The 21,400-nt window shown below is 37.1% G+C and overlaps 1 protein-coding gene across 1 annotated transcript in view; it reads left to right on the top strand.

The window, feature by feature from the left end:
* The window catches only part of LRP2 (LDL receptor related protein 2), a 227,289-nt gene that overhangs the window by 38,489 nt on the left and 167,400 nt on the right, over positions 1 to 21,400 (top strand). Inside the window, exons 2-4 of the mRNA XM_055289622.1 lie at positions 798 to 905; positions 2,796 to 2,918; positions 14,263 to 14,379. Of these exons, the coding sequence (XP_055145597.1) occupies positions 798 to 905; positions 2,796 to 2,918; positions 14,263 to 14,379 (348 nt within the window). The remainder of the gene's footprint in view (positions 1 to 797; positions 906 to 2,795; positions 2,919 to 14,262; positions 14,380 to 21,400) is intronic.

The following is a 21,400-nucleotide window of genomic DNA, read 5'->3' as shown; positions in this document are numbered from 1 at the left end:
TTTAATTTAATTTTTAAAAATTAAGACAAAATATTAGTCTGAATCTAAGAATGAAAGGCCATAACTTGCTGTGTATGATTTAGTAATAAAAAATCACTTAAAAAATAAGGTGAGGAACTCAAAAAAGTGTAGTCAAGCAAATGAAAAGTTACTTGTGATGTTATCAATCAGAGATAGCCACTGTTAACATTCTGGTCTTTTTTATGCTTTTTTTTTTTGCATATGTAACTCCGTTATCAGTAAAAATTTACGTCCTTGTTTTTATTACATTAAGTTATAAGTATTTCTCTAAGTACTTAGAATTTCTCCATAACCATTTTATAAGTTACTAAAATGTCAATATAGAGATGTAAAAAAATTTAATCCTTTTATTGTTGGACATTTAGGAGGTTTGCAATTTCCTTTGTTATATAAATAATGTTGTGATGGAAATCTTTATACATAAATCTTTGTCTACTTCTTTGATTAGTTCCTTAGGAAAAAAATCCTTGAAGTAAAAGTGCTGAATTAAAGATTAAGTATTTTTAAAAAGCAAGATACATGTTGTCAAACTGCTTTCCCAATGAGTTCCATCAAGGTACACACTAATCAACTGTGTATGAAAATCGCTTTCTTCCTATTGGTGTTCAAATAAACATTTTTATATTATTTGGGAGAATGTTTTCCTAATTTTCTAATTTGTATTTCTTTGATTATCTAATTAGTTGAATCATTTTTCGTTTTTATAAAAAATTTATATTTCTTCGGTTGAATATCTGCATGGCATAAGTTTTTAAAATTTCTGTCTGTTATTGCAGAGTGTGACAGTGGGCATTTTCGCTGTGGAAGTGGGCATTGCATCCCTGCAGACTGGAGGTGTGATGGGACCAAAGACTGTTCAGATGACGCGGATGAAATTGGCTGCGGTAAGTGAGGAGGGGCCAGGTTAAGTTCTATTTTGAGTAACATAAGTGCTTCGTGGTGATTTCAGCTGTGACAAAGAGAAAAGCTATGCCTTTTAGTGACAGAGCCAGGGCTGGGCCCAAGTCTTTTGAGATCTGTGTGGTTGAATAGAGAAATGATGGCATTAACAATAATTTCACTCCCTTCTGAGGTAGGGGTTCAATTCACATTGATGATAGAACATCAGTTTCTACCTCACCCTTATCCCTTGACCACAACTTTGATATGGAAACATATTTGGGTACAGTTTTCTGAAGTCTGTAAGTGATTATGTCTGATATTCACTCTGTGAATTTTGTGTACCCACAAGAACAAACAAAAAATAATGTTATCTGAACTACTGTGATTTGTAAGTCAAAGAGGAGTCCATTTTTATGTAAAGGATGTAGAATAACTTGTGTGAATTACCATAAAGAAATCACAGAATTGGTGAGTGTGATTTATGTTTTTTAAAAATTCTAGTTTTAAAATATTTAAAAAATATGATAATGTAGTAAACCTCAAATCTAATTAATTATAAAATGACTTTCACATTCATTTTGTCATTTAGTTTTCTCACTAATCTTCTGAGGTCGGTTTCAGATTAGTAAATTGAGACTTGGAGAAGTTAAGTCATTTATTAAAGTTCTTACAGTTGGTAAGTCTATGCACAGATCCCATTGCTCTTCCCAACTTCCCATAGGTGATCAATCATACATCTGGAATTTCCTTCATCCCAGCAGGTGAACTAATGAGGACTAATGAGGGTTATCTTTCAAAAATCAGGAAAGCAGGTGAAAAATTTTTGTTTTGAATTGTTGGTCATCTTATGGCATACCATAGCAGTCAAACTTTGGTGTGTCATTTAGATGACAACGCATTTGAAAATGGGAGGAAGGGTAAGGACTGGGTTCTGTACAGTGCTCCTCAAACGCTCATGCACAAATGGATCACCAGGGAGCTCATTAAAGTGCAAATTTGGATTCCGTATTTTGAAGTGGGACCTGAGCTTCTGCGTTTCTATAAACTTCCTGCTGACGTTGACACTGCTAGTTTGTGGAGTGCACTTTGAGCAAGGGACTAAACTATGTTTGTAGAGACACAATCATGTGCTATGTGCCTCCTCTGGGCTTACTGAGTTCATTTTGATTAAACAATAAAAGCAAAAAGGCAAGAGCAGTGTATCTGGGGTAAAGGAATAAGTGAACAGCTATGCCAACAACTCTTCAGAGATTGTTACCTGTATTATATTTTATTGACCTGTAAAAATAATAACAATAACAACAATATCAATGATGATAGTGACAGCAACTAACATTACATGGTGCTTTCACATATATTATTTAACTTATTTTTCACAACAAACTGTGAGATGAGTATAGTCCCCATTTTATGATGCATACATTGAGGTTCAGAGAACCTGCCAAAGATCTTAAAGGAAGTAAATCATGGAAATAATAATTATTTGGTTCTGGGTTTTCTTTCCCAAATCTCATGAATTTTCCACTTCATCATGATACTTTACTATTAGGTATTATGAAACAAATAGTTTAACAGTAACTCATAATTTTTACTTGAATGAAGCTTTTAATCTAACACCTTTACTATAATTTGTGTGTATGTCGGCTGTTTGTTTTATTCTCTGTGTTTTTAAATTGCTTTGGTTCATGAGTTTGTTGTGATGCTGTTGCTGAGCTTATTTGACAGTGAACTCTGATTGGCATCTGCAGACTCTAGTATAAGGGTTGTTTACTATTTGCCTTCAAATAAATTGAGCAGGAGTTGACATGATACACTCTTCTGGAGCAAGCATTGCTTGCTAGTATAATGGGGAGGATGATTGCCATAATGAGTCCTCTTTTGGTTTGTTTTAGCTGTTGTGACCTGCCAGCAGGGCTATTTCAAGTGCCAGAGTGAGGGACAATGCATCCCCAACTCCTGGGTGTGTGACCAAGATCAAGACTGTGATGATGGCTCAGATGAACATCAAGATTGCTGTAAGTGTTTGGAGAGGAATCTTGCTTTGGCTTTGTGGACACCTAAAACACAACCTGTTGCAAAGAGGTTACACACAATGGGATGATTCTTTATAAATGTGGAGTGGGGCCTTAAATCATAAGGGAACCTATGCCAGGAATCTCATTCAGGGGTTGGATGATATTGAAAGTACGGATGTACTGAAGAATTATGAATATACCCCAGCAATTCGGAAATGAGATAGGTTCCCAGTCTTTAATTTTGAGTATGTTATGCTCAAGAAAAAAACCAAATATTTATTGGAGTATATAGCTGGGTGTCTTCATGTGTGTGGTTGACAGCTGAATGAGTCCTTTGGCTCTGTGGCATACTTTGTATTCAAACCTTCCACCCCTTCTGCCCCAATATTAAATTCTCTTCCTTTTGACTGAGTGGAAGTAGGTAGGTCTGTTGGAAGGCTTCTTGGTGGTTACTTCAGTGACTACTGCCACAGCCACCATAGGATGAGTTGGAACAAGAAAGAAAATAGTAGCAATGAAGTGGATCTTGGCAACTGAGGCATCCCTGGACATTGAGGGGGTTTGGTTCAGTAACCTGGAAAAAAACCTTTAAATCTAATTTCTTTGGGATCAAAATGGAAAAGACTGTTTTAATAGGTTTAAAAATAATTTTATTTTATTTATTTTTATTTTATTATTATTTTTAGAGTCAGAGTCTCACTCTCTTACCCAGGCTGTAGTGCAGTGGTACAATCACAGCTCACTGCAGCCTCAAACACCTGGGCTCAGGTAATTCTCCTGCTTCAGCCTCCTGAGTAGCTGGGACTATAGGTGTGCACCACCATGCCCAGCTAATTTTTAATTTTTTTGTAGAGACACGATATTGTTACATTGCCCAGGCTGGTCTGGAATCCTGGGCTAAAGTGATCCTCCCGCCTTGGCCTCCCAGAATGTTGGGATTATAGGCATGACCCACCGTGTCTGGCCTGAAAATAATTTCGGATGGGAGTAATGTTGGGTAAATATAAGATGGCGACTTGTGAGCAATTTCTCTATCATGTGTATCATTCAATTCCTTTCTCTATTAAGGATATTTGTATAATTTAAAATCATTCTTGTATCATTGTGGATGTTTTTGGCTGCAAGGAAAGAAAACCACAACTCACAAGTTAAACAAAAAAGGGATTTATTATCTCACATAACAAGAAGCCTAACTGTAGGGTTGTTCCAGGGTTGATTAATTCCCAGCTCAGTAACCTTATCCAGTTTTTCCTTACTTTTTTGCTCTGCCATATTTATCCTATTGGCCTTTCTTGATCGCATAAAAGCTGCCCAAGTCTCAAAATTTGCATCCTGAAGGCCTAACATTCTCACAGGCAGAGAGGAGGTTCTTAATAAATAGATACTAAATGCATAAATGATGGGTTGTTCGTCTTTTAGCTATATAGTTTTGAGTCTATTTTCCCTTACTCCTCTCACAGACTGGGAAGAAAGCTGAGCTTTATTTTGTGATTCAATGTGTGGTAGACGACCCTTCGATAATAATAATACTTAACAGAGGGGATTGGAACTACTGAAGGCAACTGCTTGAGAAAAGAGACTGGAGATAAGTTTATAGCAGTCATTTTAAGGCAATATTGCATGTAATTTTAAATAACTATGTATTTCATAAGGCAATTCTCCCATTTTTAATGAAATAAAAATTGTCCATTAGATACCTTTTAACCACAAACAAAATATGCTACCTCTGTGTTCACTAAAGTCACCAGAGAACTCCTGATTGCCAATGGGCCCTTTTCCTTCCTTGTCACACTGATGGGCGTTTCAACTGCACTTGACTCTGGAGACCATTCCTCCTTCTTGACACCACTCCCTTGGCTGCCATGACTCCCAGCAGTCCTGGCTCTCTTTTAAGCTGCTTTGGTCATTCCATTTTATTTTCCTCTTCTACTCAGCCCTTGAGTATTGGTGTTGCTCAGAGCCCTGCCCTGAGCAGCTTTTCTCATTCTAGACACGCTCAGGATAGTCTCACCATTCTCAAGATTTTAGTGACCCTCTGTGGCCTGATGAGACTTAAATCTGTGTTTACAACCCAGATTTTTGCCCACACTTCAGTCTTGTGTACTCAACTACCTTTGGACCTCTGCAAGGTGCCTTGAACTCAAGGTGTCCCAACTGAAAATAATCATCTTCCCTCCTGAACTGGATTTTCCTTCTATGTTTGCTAGTCTACATATTTTATCTTTATTAATAGAAATAGCATTTAACCCACTATGAGGCAGTGGCAGAAAATACAAAATCAGTCTTAAACTATCAGAAATAGGCAGATGGAGACTCTCTTACTTGTTGAATTTGTGAAACATATTTCATAATGAAAGTATTTTATTAGATGAAGAAGAAAGATTGCTGTAAGTGACATGAAAGATATAATCAATTAACATGAAAAGGCTATCACAATCCCCTAGGCACCCACGCTAGAAACTTGGAAGTTATTCTTGATTCCTTCCTCATTTTCACTGCCCACATTGAATCACCAACTCCTGCCTAATTTGCCTCATAAATATTTCTAAAGTTAATCTCTTCATTTCTCTCTCGTTTATCTTTTTTTTTTGGCAAGGACAGATTTTTTTTTTTTTGAGACAGGGTCTTGCTCTGTTGCCCAGGCTGGAGTGCAGTGGCGCAATCATGGCTCACTGTAGCCTTGACCTCCTGGGCTCAAATGGTCCTCCCACTTCTCATCCTCCTGAGTAGCTGGGACTACAGGCGCTTGGCACCATACCTGGCTAATTCTGTATTTATTTTTTTTTTTTGTAGAGATGGGGTTTTGCCATGTTGCCCAGGCTGGTCTCCAACTCCTGGCCTGAAGTGATCCACCCACCTTGGCCTCCCAAGTGTTGGGATGATAGGTGTGAGCCACCATGTCTGACCCATCTCTTTATTTCTGCTCCCACTGCCAACATCTCTCATTTGGGTGTCGGCAGTAGTCTCTGGGTTGGCCTCCCTGCCTCCGGTCCTGTGGATCCTTAGATGCTCTCTGACGCTGATGTTGATCTAACTAAGATTCTTTGGTAGCTCTCCATTAATTCCAGGAGAAAGTTCCAATTTCCTAACATGGTTTACAGTGGCTTCCAAGATGTGACTGGTGCTTATTTTCCTATGTCTATCATTTGCTATTCTTGCCTTGAAGTGGCCACTTGGGCACAGCAGTGCTTTCCGTTCCTGTGGGCATGCCATGCTGTGTCCTAGCCTTTTGTCTCCGTGCAAGCTGCCTGAATGCTGAATTGCTCGGTGCTAGACAGTCCTTCTTTGCTTTTGGCCTACCTGATTGCTGCTTCTTTAAGACCCAGGGAGGTGTCACTTTTTCAAGGAAACTGTCCCCATCCATGCTCCCATCCCAGAGTGAATTAAGTTCCTGGATTGACGATTCTATCATTCCCATGTGCCTATAATCCACTTTCATAACTGTTTTCTAATTACTCCTTAAAGTGTCCCTAGAAGACTATGAGCTTCTTGAGGGTAGGGATTGTGCCTTATTCATTTGCAGATCCCCATATTGCTTTACTGTGTGGTACATTATAGGTCCTCAGCAGATGTTTGTGTAATTAATGAATAGATGAATCTCAGCATTAGATTGGTTGATGGAATTATATAATTTTAACTTGTTTTCTCTCTACATTTGAATGAGCTTTTAATTGCTTCTTCATAAGCCCTTTGAAAACCTAAGCACAAAATTTAGAATTATTTTGGCTTGATGTAAAGAAGAAAGCCGAGGTAATTGAAATAGTACTGATACCTGACCTAGTTTCTTTTCATATTTTGCTTGAGACAGCTCATGACTTGCCTTCTCTGGAATAAAAGAAAGTTCTTTAATTTTATATGAAAATTGGCAATATATACTTAAATAAATTATTTGGAAATTTAATGAGGAAATATTAATCTCTTTAACCTTTTTCAGATAAAATTGTGTCCCTGCCATGGGCAGAATTCAGACACTTAAGTGCCTTCTGGAAAAAAATCTACCTATTCTGCCTTTATTAATAGAAGTAAAATTGGACCCACAGGTATAAGGTACTTAGAGAAAATATGAAATTATTTAGTGTTAGAAGCAGGCTGACTTGAAAAATTTTGTCTGCTGTTCCAGAATTATAAGACACCTTTTTATTAATTAAACAGACAGAAGGAACAAAATGACAAGGAAGATATAATCAATTAAGCATGGAGAAGGGTGTTAATTATGGTTTTATAATTATTATATCTTATCACATGATAATTTTTATATGTTTGAATTTTCAAGTACCACCTTGAAAACTGTCACTGTCTACTTATCTTTTACATATATTTTTTTTTTTTTAGAGACAGGGTCTTGCTTTGCTGCCCAGGCTGGAGTGCAGTGGCATGATTATAGCTCACTCTAACTACATAAAAAGAGAAGTTTTTTTTGGCTCAAGTGATCCCCCTACCTCAGCCTTCCAAATAGCTAGGACTACAGCTACTTGGAAGTGAGCCACTGTGCCCAGCTAAATTTAATTTTTTTTTTTAAGATATAAGGATCTCACTATGTTGCCCAGGCTAGTCTTGAATTCCTGGCCTCCAGTGATCTTCTTGCCTCAATCTCCCATAGCTGAGATTAAAGGCACGAGCCACTGTGCCAGGTTTACTTGTCGTTTGAAAAGGTTTTTCATGTTAAGTTTTGGTGGTACATTCATTAACGGATCTAATTTTATCAGAAAACCAAGTTTTGCTGAACCTAAATATCTATACTATATATAAGTGTAAGAAGCTCTGTAAGCTGGGAGCCTCAGATCCCCGACAGTTTTGCAGAACACTGATATCTATGGACTTTAAAATGGAATTCATTTATAGATACCCAGGGACCACTAATGGACAAAAACATGAATCAATATGTATTGTGGCATTCAAATCTTAGCGCTTTGGGGGAGGAGGGAGGTTCCAAGATGGCCAAATAGGAACAGCTCCGGTCTACAGCTCCCAGCATGAGCGACATAGAAGATGGGTGATTTCTGCATTTCCAACTGAGCTTTGAAGAGAGTAGTGGATCTCCCAGCACAGAGTTTGAGATCTGAGAACAGATAGACTGCCTCCTCAAGTGGGTCCCTGACCCCCGAGTAGCCTAACTGGGAGACAACTCCCAGTAGGGGCCGACTGACACCTCATATGGCTGGGTGCCCCTCTGAGACGAAGCTTCCAGAGGAATGACCAGGCAGCAACATTTGCTGTTCTTCAATATTTGCGGTTCTGCAGCCTCCACTGATGATAGCCAGACAAACAGGGTCTGGAGTGGACCTCCAGCAAACTCCAACAGACCTGCATCTGAGGGTCCTGACTGTTAGAAGGAAAACTAACAAACAGAAAGGACATCTACACCAAAACCCCATCTGTACATCACCATCATCGAAGACCAAAGGTAGATAAAATCACAAAGACGGGGAGAAACCAGAGCAGAAAAGCTGAAAATTCTAAAAATCAGCGCACCTCTTCTCCTCCAAAGGAACACAGCTCCTCGCCAGCAACGGAACAAAGCTGGATGGAGAGTGAATTTGATGAGAGAAGAAGGCTTCAGACGATCGGTAATAACAAACTTCCCCAAGCTAAAGGAGGATGTTCAAACCCATCGCAAAGAAGCTAAAAATCTTGAAAAAAGATTAGACGAATGGCTAACTAGAACAACCAGTGTAGAGAAGACCTTAAATGACCTGATGGAGCTGAAAACCATGGCATGAGAACTACGTGACACATGCACAAGCTTCAATAGCTGATTCGATCAACTGGAAAAAAGGGTATCAGTGATTGAAGATCAAATGAATGAAATGAAGTGAGAAGAGCAGTTTAGAGAAAAAGAGTAAAAAGAAATCAACAAAGCCTCCAAGAAATATGGGACTATGTGAAAAGACCAAATCTATGTCTGATTGGTGTACCTGAAAGTGACGGGCAGAATGGAACCAAGTTGGAAAACACTCTTCTGGATATTATCCAGGAGAACTTCCCCAATCTAGCAAGGCAGGCCAACACTCAAATTCAGGAAATACAGAGAACGCCACAAAGATACTCCTCAAGAGGAACAACTCCAAGACACATAATTGTCAGGTTCACCAAAGTTGAAATGAAGGAAAAAATGTTAAGGGCAGCCAGAAAGGTTGGGTTACCCACAAAGGGAAGCCCATCAGACTAACAGCAGATCTCTTGGCAGAAACTCTACAAGCCAGAAGAGAGTGGGGGCCTATACTCAACATTCTTAAAGAAAAGAATTTTCAACCCAGAATTTCATACCCAGCCAAACTAAGCTTCATAAGTGAAGGAGAAATAAAATCCTTTACAGACAAGAAAATGCTGAGAGATTTTGTCACCACCAGTCCTGCCTTACAAGAACTCCTGAAGGAAGCACTAAACATGGAAAGGAACAACCGGTACCAGCCACTGCAAAAACATGCCAAATTGTAAAGACCATTGAAGCTAGGAAGAAACCGCATCAACTAACGAGCAAAATAACCAGCTAACATCATAATGACAGGATCAAATTCACACATAACAATACTAACCTTAAATGTAAATGGGCTAAATGCTCCAATTAAAAGGCACAGACTGGCAAATTGGATAAAGAGTCAAGACCCATCAGTGTGCTGTATTCAGGAAACCCATCTCACGTGCAGAGACACACATAGGCTCAAAATAATGGGATGGAGGAAGATCTACCAAGCAAATGGAAAACACAAAAAAGCAGGGGTTGCAATCCTAGTCTCTGATAAAACAGACTTTAAACCAACAAAGACCAGAAGAGACAAAGAAGGCCATTACATAATGGTAAAGGGATCAATTCAACAAGAAGAACTAACTATCCTAAATATATATGCACCCAATACAGGAGCACCCAGATTCATAAAGCAAGTCCTTAGAGATCTACAAAGAGAGTTAGACTCCCACACAATAATAATGGGAGACTTTAACACCCCACTGTCAAGATTAGACAGATCCATGAGACAGAAAGTTAACAAAGATATCCAGGAATTGAACTCAGCTCTGCAGATCTAATAGACATCTACAGAACTCTCCACCCCAAATCAACAGAATATACATTCTTCTCAGCACCACATCACACTTATTTCAATATTGACCACATAGTTGGAAGTAAAGCACTCCTCAGCAAATGTAAAAGGACAGAAATTTTAACAAACTGTCTCTCAGACCACAGTGCAATCAAACTAAAACTCAGGATTTGGAAACTCACTCAAAACTGCTCAACTACATGGAAACTGAACAACTACTCTTGAATGACTACTGGGTACATAAAGAAATGAAGGCAGAAATAAAGATGTTCTTTGAAACCAATGAGAACAAAGACACAACATACCAGAATCTCTGGGACACACTTAAAGCAGTGTGTGGAGGGAAATTTATAACACTAAATGCCCACAAGAGAAAGCAGGAAAGATCTAAAATTGACACCCTAACTTCACAATTAGAAGAACTAGAGAAGCGAGAGCAAACACATTCAAAAGCTAGCAGAAGGCAAGAAATAACTAAGATCAGAGCAGAACTGAAGGAGATGGAGACATAAAGAACCCTTCAAAAAATCAATGAATCCAGGAGCTGGTTTTTTTGAAAAGATCAACAAAATTGGTAGACTTCTAGCAAGACTAATAAAGAAGAAAAGAGAGAAGAATCAAATAGACACAATAAAAAATGATAAAGGGGATATCACCACCAATCCCTCAGAAATACAAACTACCATCAGAGAAAACTATAAACACCTCTATGGAAATAAACTAGAAAATCTAGAAGCAATGGATAAATTCCTGGACACATACACCTTCCCAAGACTAAACCAGGAAGATGTTGAATCCCTGAATAGTCCAATAACAGGTTCTGAAATTGAGGCAATAATTAAGAGCCTACCAACCAAAAGAAAATCCAGGACCACACTGATTCACAGCCGAATTCTACCAGAGGTACAAGGAGGAGCTGGTACCATTCCTTCTGAAACTATTCCAATCAAAAGAAAAAGGGGGAATCCTCCCTAACTCATTTTATGAGGCCAGCATCATCCTGATACCAAAGCCTGGCAGAGACACAACAAAAAAAGAGAATTTTAGACCAATATCCCTGATGAACATCGATGCAAAAATCCTCAATAAAATACTGGCAAACCGAATCCAGCAGCACATCAAAAAAGCATATCCACCACGATCAAGTTGGTTTCATCCCTGGGACGCAAGGCTGGTTCAACATACGCAAATCAATAAATGTAATCCATCATATAAACAGAACCAAAGACAAAAACCACATGATTATCTCAATAGATGCAGAAAAGGCCTTTGACAAAATTCAACAGCCCTTCATGCTAAAAACTCTCAATAAATTAGGTATCGATGGGACGTATCTCAAAATAATAAGAGCTATTTCTGACAAACCCACAGCCAATATCATCCTGAATGGGCAAAAACTGGAAGCATTCCCTTTGAAAACTGTCACCACTCCTGTTCAACATAATGTTGGAAGTTCTGGCCAGGGCAATCAGGCAGGAGAAAGAAATAAAGGGTATCCAATTAGGAAAAGAGGAAGTCAAATTGTCCCTGTTTGCAGATGACATGATTGTATATTTAGAAAACCCTGTCATCTCAGCCCAAAATCTCCTTAAGCTGATAAGAAACTTCAGCAAAGTCTCAGGATACAAAATCAATGTGCAAAAATCACAAGCATTCCTATATACCAATAAGAGACAAACAGAGAGCCAAATCATGAGTGAACTCCCATTCACAATTGCTTCAAAGAGAATAAAATACCTAGGAATCCAACTTACAAGGGACGTGAAGGACCTCTTCAAGGAGAACTACAAACCACTGCTCAATGAAATAAAAGAGGACACAAACAAATAGAAGAATATTCTATGCTCATGCATAGGAAGAATTAATATTGTGGAAATGGCCATACTGCCCAAGGTAATTTATAGATTCAATGCCATCCCCATCAAGCTACCAATGACTTTCTTCACAGAATTGGAAAAAACTACTTTAAAGTTCATATGGAACCAAAAAAGAGCCCGCATTGCCAAGACAATCCTAAGCCAAAAGAACAAAGCTGGAGGCATCACGTTACCTGACTTCAAACTATACTACAAGGCTACAGTAACCAAAACAGCATGGTACTGGTATCAAAACAGAGATATAGACCAATGGAACAGAACAGAGCCCTCAGAAATAATACCACACATCTACAACCATCTGATCTTTGACAAACCTGACAAAAACAAGAAATGGGAAAAGGATTCCCTATTTAATAAATGGTGCTGGGAAAACTGGCTAGCCATATGTAGAAAGCTGAAACTGGATCCCTTCCTTACACCTTATACAAAAATTAATTCAAGATGGATTAAAGACTTACATGTCAGATCTAAAACCATAAAAATCCTAGAAGAAAACCTAGGCAATACCATTCAGGACATAGGTATGGGTAAGGACTTCATATCTAAAACACCAAAAGCAATGGCAACAAAAGCCAAAATTGACAAATGGGATCTAATTAAACTAAAGAGCTTCTGCACAGCAAAAGAAACTACCATCAGAGTGAACAGACAACATACAGAATGGGAGAAAATTTTTGCAATCTACCCATCTGACAAAGGGCTAATATCCAGAATCTACAAAGAACTCAAACAAACTTACAAGAAAAAAATCAAACAACCCCATCAAAAAGTGGGCGAAGGACATGAACAGACACTTCTCAAAAGAAGACATTTATGCAGCCAACAGACACATGAGAAAATGCTCACCATTACTGACCATCAGAGAAATGCAAATCAAAACCACAATGTGATACCATCTTACACCAGTTAGAATGGTGATCATTAAAAAGTCAAGAAACAACAGGTGCTGGAGAGGATGTGGAGAAATAGGAACACTTTTACACTGTGGGTGGGACTGTAAACTAGTTCAACCATTGTGGAAGTCAGTGTGGCGATTCCTCAAGGATCTAGAACTAGAAATACCATTTGACCCAGCCATCCCATTACTGGGTATATACCCAAAGGATTATAAATCATGCTGGTATAAAGACACATGCACACGTATGTTTATTGCGGCACTATTCACAATATCAAAGACTTGGAACCAACCCAAAAGTCCATCGATGATAGACTGGATTAAGAAAATGTGGCACATATACAGCATGGAATACTATGCAGTCATAAAAAAGGATAAGTTCACGTCCTTTGTAGGGACATGGATGAAGCTGGAAACGATCATTCTGAGCAAACTATAGCAAGGACAGAAAACCAAACACTGCATGTTCTCACTCATAGGTGGGAATTAAACAATGAGAGCTCTTGGACACAGGATGGGGAACATCACACACTGGGGCCTGTCGTGGGGTGGGGGGAGGGAGGGAAGGATAACATTAGGAGATACACCTAATGTAAATGATGAGTTAATGGGGGCAGCACACCAACATGGCAGATGTATACATATGTAACAAACCTGCACGCTGTTCACATGTATGCTGGAACTTAAAGTAAAATAATAATAATAATAAAAGGAATTATAAAAAAAAGAAACTTTGTAAAAATTGAGAGCAAACCTTTTTTCTTCCATTAGGGGATTATATTATATTTTTTTAGAGGATCACGTTTTCCCCCAAAGCTCTTTGTATGTAGACAATTTAAAATCCCAGGATAAGATAATGTTATCATGTTACGGTAATTCCTGCCTCAGATTTACAGGACAGCTTTCACATCATGCTTGCAGGCATCAGTTCACTGGATTTTATCTGTTTTATCTGGAGGCAAATTTGATGAACTGCTGATGCCCTGCTTTCACCTATACTAATCAACATGGGATAAAATCAAGCTAGCTTAAATTTTTTTTCTCTTTATAAAATTGATACATGGTCAATGTAGAGAGTTTATAGAATAGAAGAAACTATATAGAAAAAAATAAAATCACTCATATTCATATTCACACCACTCTGGAATAACTGCTATTAAAGCTTTGATATATTTCCTTCTTGTTTATACAAGGATTCCAATGGGTGGGTTGGGGGTCCTTGGTTAATACCTATACTTGCAAAATTTTTATTTCATTAACCTTTTTAACCTTTTAAAATCTATATTGTATTCTTTACACATGTTGATAATGTAATTGTGTACACAGCATGCTTGAGTGTGGACACTATTCTCTGGGCATTTTGATAATATTATACTTCTGCTTTTGCATTGTAAGCTCAGCTTGGTGGCAGCCGGGTACTTTACCTTGTGTCCCTATGAACTTTATGCTTTCTAATATCCTTGTTAATGCCAATAGATTAGTCTGTGTCTAGCAATAATTATAAATTAAGTAATAATTTTTTCTCTTCGCAGCACAAAATACATGCTCAAGTCATCAGATAACATGCTCCAACGGTCAGTGTATCCCAAGTGAATACAGGTGCGACCACGTCAGAGACTGCCCAGATGGAGCTGACGAGAATGACTGCCGTAAGTCTGTTTCACTCCTTGCACTGTATTTGGTTTCACCCTTGTCCCTTTGGCATTTTAATCAATTTGTTAGATTTGTTGATGGACATAAATGCCTACAATACTCCTCTTGTTATTGCAATCTCTTGGCAGATTCTTTTGTGGATTAGGGGTGATGTTCTGATAAGAGTCTATTTTTAACAAGACATTCTAAGAGTGTCCTGCCTTAGTGCATCAAGTTTCTGTATTTTTTATAGTAAGAAACTTTTAACATGAACAGAGATTCCAAAAGGAAGGATAATTAAATACACTGAGTACAGAATCCAGTTTGGTAAATTTTAACTGTTATTACACAGCTATAGTAAGTTTCTAGGTCAAATTTCTCACTAGTTTTCCCCCTTTTATGAACTCAACATTTTTCAGATTACCTTTGGAAAAGTGTTACATTTTGAAAATGGCTTTTCCTATAACAGCAGCATACTATATCTGTTTGTAACTGATCACCACAAAATAAGACATATAAATCATAGTATTCTATGTATAATGTATAAATATTACCACACCAAAATAAGAAAGTGCAATCATGCTTCATTACGTAGTAACAGATAAGTAAAGAACAATCTTCCTCTTTCGAGGTTTATATAGAAGTGTTAGGATATGAGAAGATAGGAATTCGTCTGCTGTGTCAGTCCTATAGTCATATAATTGTCTTTAATCTCAGACATACCACAGTTTCTCTCTCTTTCTCTTTTTTATTTTTATTTTTTGAGAAGGAGTTTCACTCTTGTTGCCCAGGCTGGAGTGCGATGGCATGATCTCGGCTCACCGCAACCTCTGCCTCCTGGGTTCAAGCGATTCTCCTGCCTCAGCCTCCCGAATAGCTGGGATTACAGGCATGCACCACCACGCCCGGCTAATTTTTGTATCTTTAGTAGAGATGGCATTTCACCATGTTGGTCAGGCTGGTGTTGAACTTCTGACCTCAGGTGATCCACCCACCTCTGCCTCCCAAAGTGCTGGGATTACAGGCATGAGCCACTGTGTCTGGCCCCTAGTTTCTCTTAAAAGTTCTTACAAGTCTATCATTTATGAATTTTTCCAGAAGTTCCTTGAGTTTTATATATATATATATATATATGTATATATATATATATATATATATATTTTAATATATATATATATTTTAATATATATATATTTTAATATATACATATAATATATATTTCTGACAGGCCTTTTCGTGCACTCCTGCAGTTCATAAATTTACTATGTGCTGTATAAAGATACAGTCGTGTGTCATTTAATGAGGGGCACACATTCTGAGAAATGTGTTATTAGGCAATTTTGTTGTTGTGTGAACATGATAGAGTGTTGTTAAACAAACCTGGATGGTATAGCCTACTGCACACCTAGGGTAAACAGTATATACCCTAGGCATATACTCTTGCTCCTAGGCTACAAACCTGCACACCATGTTACTGTGCTAAATACCATAGGCAATTGGAACACAATGTTAAGTACTTATGTATCTAAACATATATAAACACAGAAAAAGTACAGCAAAAATATGGTATTATAATCTTAGGGGACCATTGTAGTACATGTAGTCCATGCAGTCTGTCGTTGACCGAAAGAGCCATATGCGGTACACGAGTGTACTTCCTTTTGTTTGCTCTTAAATTTATATTTCAAACTTCAAGGAATTATCCCAGTATTCCATTAATTGGTGAGCAGATTTTTGTGTACCTTAGAAATCTTGATCATAAACTTTTCAGTTATTATGTCTCCAACTGAAGATTCAAGTTTTAGCCTATTCTCATGGGATATCTCCTCTATTGTTTTATAATTTTGATTTAATTTTAGTTCTCTGGATTGTCTCTAAATTCCTTCCTTTGATACAATGGTTTATTTTATGCTTTCTGATAAAAGAACTATCTTGTGTAAATTTTGCTAAGCTTCCCAATACGGTGCCGTGACTAGGGTAGGAGCTAACATACATTGAATATGGCGAGCAAATTGTTTCTAGTCACTGTACATTTCAAACTATACTGTTCATGGAAGAAATACTTGTATATGTGCAAAAGCAAGACCTATGCTTCCATCCATACCATGACCACATGGTGCATTTTTAAAAACAACCCTTCTCCAGTGCTTTCTCCCTTGCATGTTATTTTTCTTTGAGAGAAGCATCTGTGATATTTGTCGTTGTCTCTCCATTTCCTAGCAGAGTTCCCAGTACAGTTCTGTTCTAATTTTCACCTGAAATATTCTTATTTATCTATTTATTTATTTTTAATTTTACTTTAAGTTCTGGGATACATGTGTGACATTCCCCTCTCTGTATCCATGTGTTCTCATCGTTCAACTCCCACTTATGAGTGAGAACATGTGGCGTTTGGTTTTCTATTCTTGTGTTAGTTTGCTGAGAATGATGGCTTCCAGCTTCATCCATGTCCTTGTAAAAGACATGAACTCATTCCTTTTTAGGGCTGCATGGTATTCCATGGTGTATATATGCTACATTTTCTTTATCCAGTCTATCATTGATGGGCATTTGGGTTGGTTCCAAGTCTTTGCTATTATAAATAGTGCTACAATAAACATACATGTGCATGTGTCTTTATTTTTTGAAAGAGATTACAGTGTTTCCACTTTGGATTTACCTTCACTCTGGAAATTATGCAAAGAATTTAGACTAAACTCTGGCAAATTTAGAGATGGTAGTGTGTGTCTGGATGCCACAGAATAGCAAGTTCAGGGGTCAAAGATTCTCCTTTCAGTGCTTTGTAAAGCACACAGTAGGTTCTTCATTGAGGCAAATGAAGAAGATATTTTTGATTAATAATAATGATAAACCATATGTTATATTTTGTAGCATTTTATAAATTTCAGAGCATTATATAAATTCTAGTTGTTACTATTACGTTCCTTTATGAGGACAATAGGGCAGGCACTATTATAATCTCTTATGAATAAACAAAAACTTCAAAGAGAAGAGTGACTTGTTTGAGGTTGTATAGTAGAGATAGGGCTTAATTTGTCTTCTAGTTCCAAGTCTGGTGATTGCTCTTCATGGAGGGCTTTATTTACAGAAGGGGAAAGTCCTATCTTGTACAAGTTAAGAGACCACCAGAGGCCTGTACCACCAGCCAAAAGTCTGTGTCTTTATCCCTTATTTACAAGTAGATGAAAATGAGTGCTTTATTGCAAATGCAGTGGGACTAAAGGAACTGCTGCTTTGGGGAAAATAAAAGTCAGCTGAAACAGAATGTTTGCAGCCAAGACTAAAGTCACTAATACAACCGGCTCACAACTTTGCCAATGACCCTTCTGGCAAAAATCTGGCAGGATACGAATATGTAAGTAGCTGCTGTAAAAGGGAATGAAGCAGAGGAAGTGAGCTTTATAAGTTATTATATCTGGGCAGGAATTTTTAATCAAGTTTTTTTTTAATTTAAAAAAATTTAAGTACAAATAGTTGGTGAAATAATGATTCACTAAGGAAAGAAAACCAAATTTGGCTTACTGTTTCTGGAATCATACAAGTCATGAACCTTTCAGGGCACATTGTGGCCTAAAATGAATCACATGCATGTAAGGGATTTTGCAATGAGGCATTCTTTCCTATTTCCCTCTACCTTGTTTATTTATTGCTAAGTTTCATTTATGGAGGAGTGTAAAAAAAAAAACCTCACAAATCAGAGGAAATGTAGAAAAGAATCTTCTTATTCTTTTGTTAGTGCTTTGATCTGGTCACAGTCAGATATATACAAGAAGGAAATGAATGGCCTTAATCAAAGTCCTTAGAAAATGCTAGTATAGGGGATGGGTTGCAGGAGTGATCCCATTTTGCTTTCCTTCTTTGTTTAAAGCTCTTGTGGAAAGTGGGAAAGGAAACTGCCAGTCACCGAGCACCAGCCACCACCTTACCCACTTTTCACATCAATGCTGCAACGTGGGTATGAGGACCAGCTCTGTCTTACAGAGATTGTAAAGATTATCAAGATGTAAGAGTAGGGGAGCCAGGATTTTAACCAAGGTCTAAACCATATGCCTGTGCTCTTAAAAGATTTTGCTTTAGGAATAGAAATGTATAACTTATTTTTGTTTAAAGGTTACTTAGCTATTTTATTATTTTTGCATATTATTGTCTAAAGCTTTTTTAGTATGGAAGGTTTTTTTTTAACATATACAAAAGAAGCATGAATTGTATAGTGAACCCCTTTGTATGCACACTCAATTACATCAATGGTGAACTCATAACTAATATTGTTTTATTTATTCTCTTTATTCTTCCCATTATTTTGAAGTATTTCTTAGACATTGCATAATTCCACCTGTAAATATTTCAGTATTTATCTCTAAAACATAAGGACTAAAACATAACCATAATACCATTATCACACCTAAAAATTAAACAACCCTTCTTTAAAATAATCAGATATCGAGTCAGTTTTTAAAATTCCCCAATCATCTTATTTTTTACAGTTTGATTATTTAAATCAAAGTCCAAATAAAATCTTTATGTTCAAGTTAGTTGATATGTCTCATAAGCCTTTCAATTTGTGGGGTTTCCTTCTATTTCTGTTCTTTACCTGTTGCAATTTACTTGTTAAAAAAAAAAAAAAGCCCAGCTCACTTGTCCTGGAGTTTCCCACAGTCTATCTTGTGTTCATTGTGTCTCCTGATGTCCTTTAACATGTTCTCTGTCCTCTGTATTTCCTGACAATTAGTAGCTAGACCTGGAGCAGGGTTTCTCGACCTTCACACTAATGACATTTGGGACCGGACAGTTCTTTCTTGTGCATTGTAGAATGTTTAACAGTATTCCTGGCCTCTATCCACTAGATGTCTGTAGCATTGCCCAGTCGTGACAATCCAAAATGTCTCTGGACGTTGTCAAATGCCCTCCAGGAGCAAAATCATCCATTCGAGAACCACTGATTTAGGAGACTGAACACGTGCAAGGATTTTCTTGGGGGGGTAACAAGGGAAGGCAAGAGTACTTTTTATATAAATCTGTGTATTTTCATTAGGAGACACAGGATAGCTAGCTGTCTGTGATGTGAGTAGCCATTGATGATCATTGCTGAAATCCATTTAGTCATAGCAGTACTTAGTTATTTTAAATGTTGCATTAGATATATAACAGCTGTTATTAGTTGCTTTAAATTAGAATGTTTTCATGTGATCAAAGATTAAGTGAGGCTTAGCCAGAAATCATCTTGATGAGACATGACACTTTATTATTTCTGCAGTGATGATGTATGGAAATCATTACTTGTGGACAAACTTAGAATCAGCCTGTGAATGGGGCTTTTGTTTTTCTGTTTCTCAGAGATAGAATGGCCTATAGGAATGAATATATTAGGTACCTGGAAACCACCTAAAAATAGTAATGGATGTTGGAAAAGCTCCAAAGAAGGACTCAATTCTTCCCTCCAATATTCAAAAGGATTAGGGAGCTTGACGTTGTAGTTCGTAGCCCTGCCTGTCATTCCAGACCCCTAGGTTGTAGTTCATACCCTTTCAAGCTTCTAAAATCAAGACACTGAGCTCCAAGACAGAGTACCTTGTGTCCATTCCAGGCATTCCTTTACAGAACAAAGAGTGGTGTGTAAGAGTCCTCTCAGGGAGACAGGCAGGGAGAGAGGAGGTGAGAGAATGGTCGAGATGGTGAGGAAGGGAAGGATATTAGGGTCTCAACAAAAAGATTATTTTTGAGATAAATGTGGTATAGTATGAGAAATTCTTATTGCATTTGGTCTTTTTGTCTGCTTCATCTTTATATGCGTAAGGTATTGGTGGTTATTTTACCCTTTTAGAAAAATTTCTGAATATATACATATAAATATATATTTTTAAATATATATTATATTATATATATTTATATATAATATAATATATATTTATATATTATATATAAATTATATATATAATTTATATATATATTTATATATAATATATAAATATATATTATATAATATATAAATATATTATATATTATATACATATATAAAAATTATATATATAATTTATATATAATTTATATATACATATATAAAATATATATTATATATTATATATAAATATATATATAAATTATATATATAATTTATATATATGTATATATAAAGCTGCAGAACAGGTAAAAGCTCATTTTCCCCCTTAGTTCTTTTATTATTCAATCTGGTCATCTGTAAAATGGCATCTTATATTAAACAGCTTGTCAATTAACTTTTTTTTTTTTTTTAAGGAACAGAGAGATTGAAAACTGCGGTCCATTTTACTTCTAATGGGATTAGCATCAAGGAAAAACCACTCATGCAGGGTCTAAGATAAACATCAGAACAATGCAGCAATTATAGGTCATTCAATTAATATATTGATGTGACTTTCAGTTGCTCAAAAATAGTACAGTTTTTTTCTGTTAAGTGAAAAGATTATTTTGCTTTTTCAAGCACCGTATTAGAATGATTTTGGTGTGAATAAAACTATTGCTAATTATCGTTGGTTTGCAGCACTTCTCTTTTGTTACTTAGGAATGCCAAAGAAAGGGTAAAATCCCTGTTACAATGAGGGCTTTCTTGCCGGTAATCAGCAGTATTTGGTCTGCCTGCAACTGGGGCTGCTTTGTCCCAGAAGTTTTATTTCTATTGACTTTCTGCTCTTTAGAATTTAAACATTTTTCTTTATATCTTTAACTGCTGAAACTCCAGCTGAGGGAGCAGTGGGAGGGGAATAAAGAAGATGGTTAAGGTCATTTTGTGGACTGTGAGGGTGCATGAAGAACATGTTCTTCAAACTCGGTTCCACATTTAAGCTGCCCAGTGAGCCTTGCCCTTGCTATTCTCTCTCTCCCTGAAGCCAGAAAGAAGAAGCAGGCGACTCTCCAAAGGACCCCATCTTACCTGTGACATCACAGATGTACCTTTTTAGCATTCTTACAATTGAGATAGGATTCAGAGCCCTGAAACCTGGAGGAAGGAGAGAAAACTCTCTTTTATTTAGTTTCCATCGTACAAGGATGTTATAAATATCC

This window comes from Symphalangus syndactylus, chromosome 8 (assembly GCF_028878055.3).
Source record: "Symphalangus syndactylus isolate Jambi chromosome 8, NHGRI_mSymSyn1-v2.1_pri, whole genome shotgun sequence".
Classification (NCBI taxonomy): domain Eukaryota; kingdom Metazoa; phylum Chordata; class Mammalia; order Primates; family Hylobatidae; genus Symphalangus; species Symphalangus syndactylus.
The sequence above is the reverse complement of the archived record's forward strand: the minus strand, read 5'-3'. Positions and strand labels throughout refer to the sequence as shown.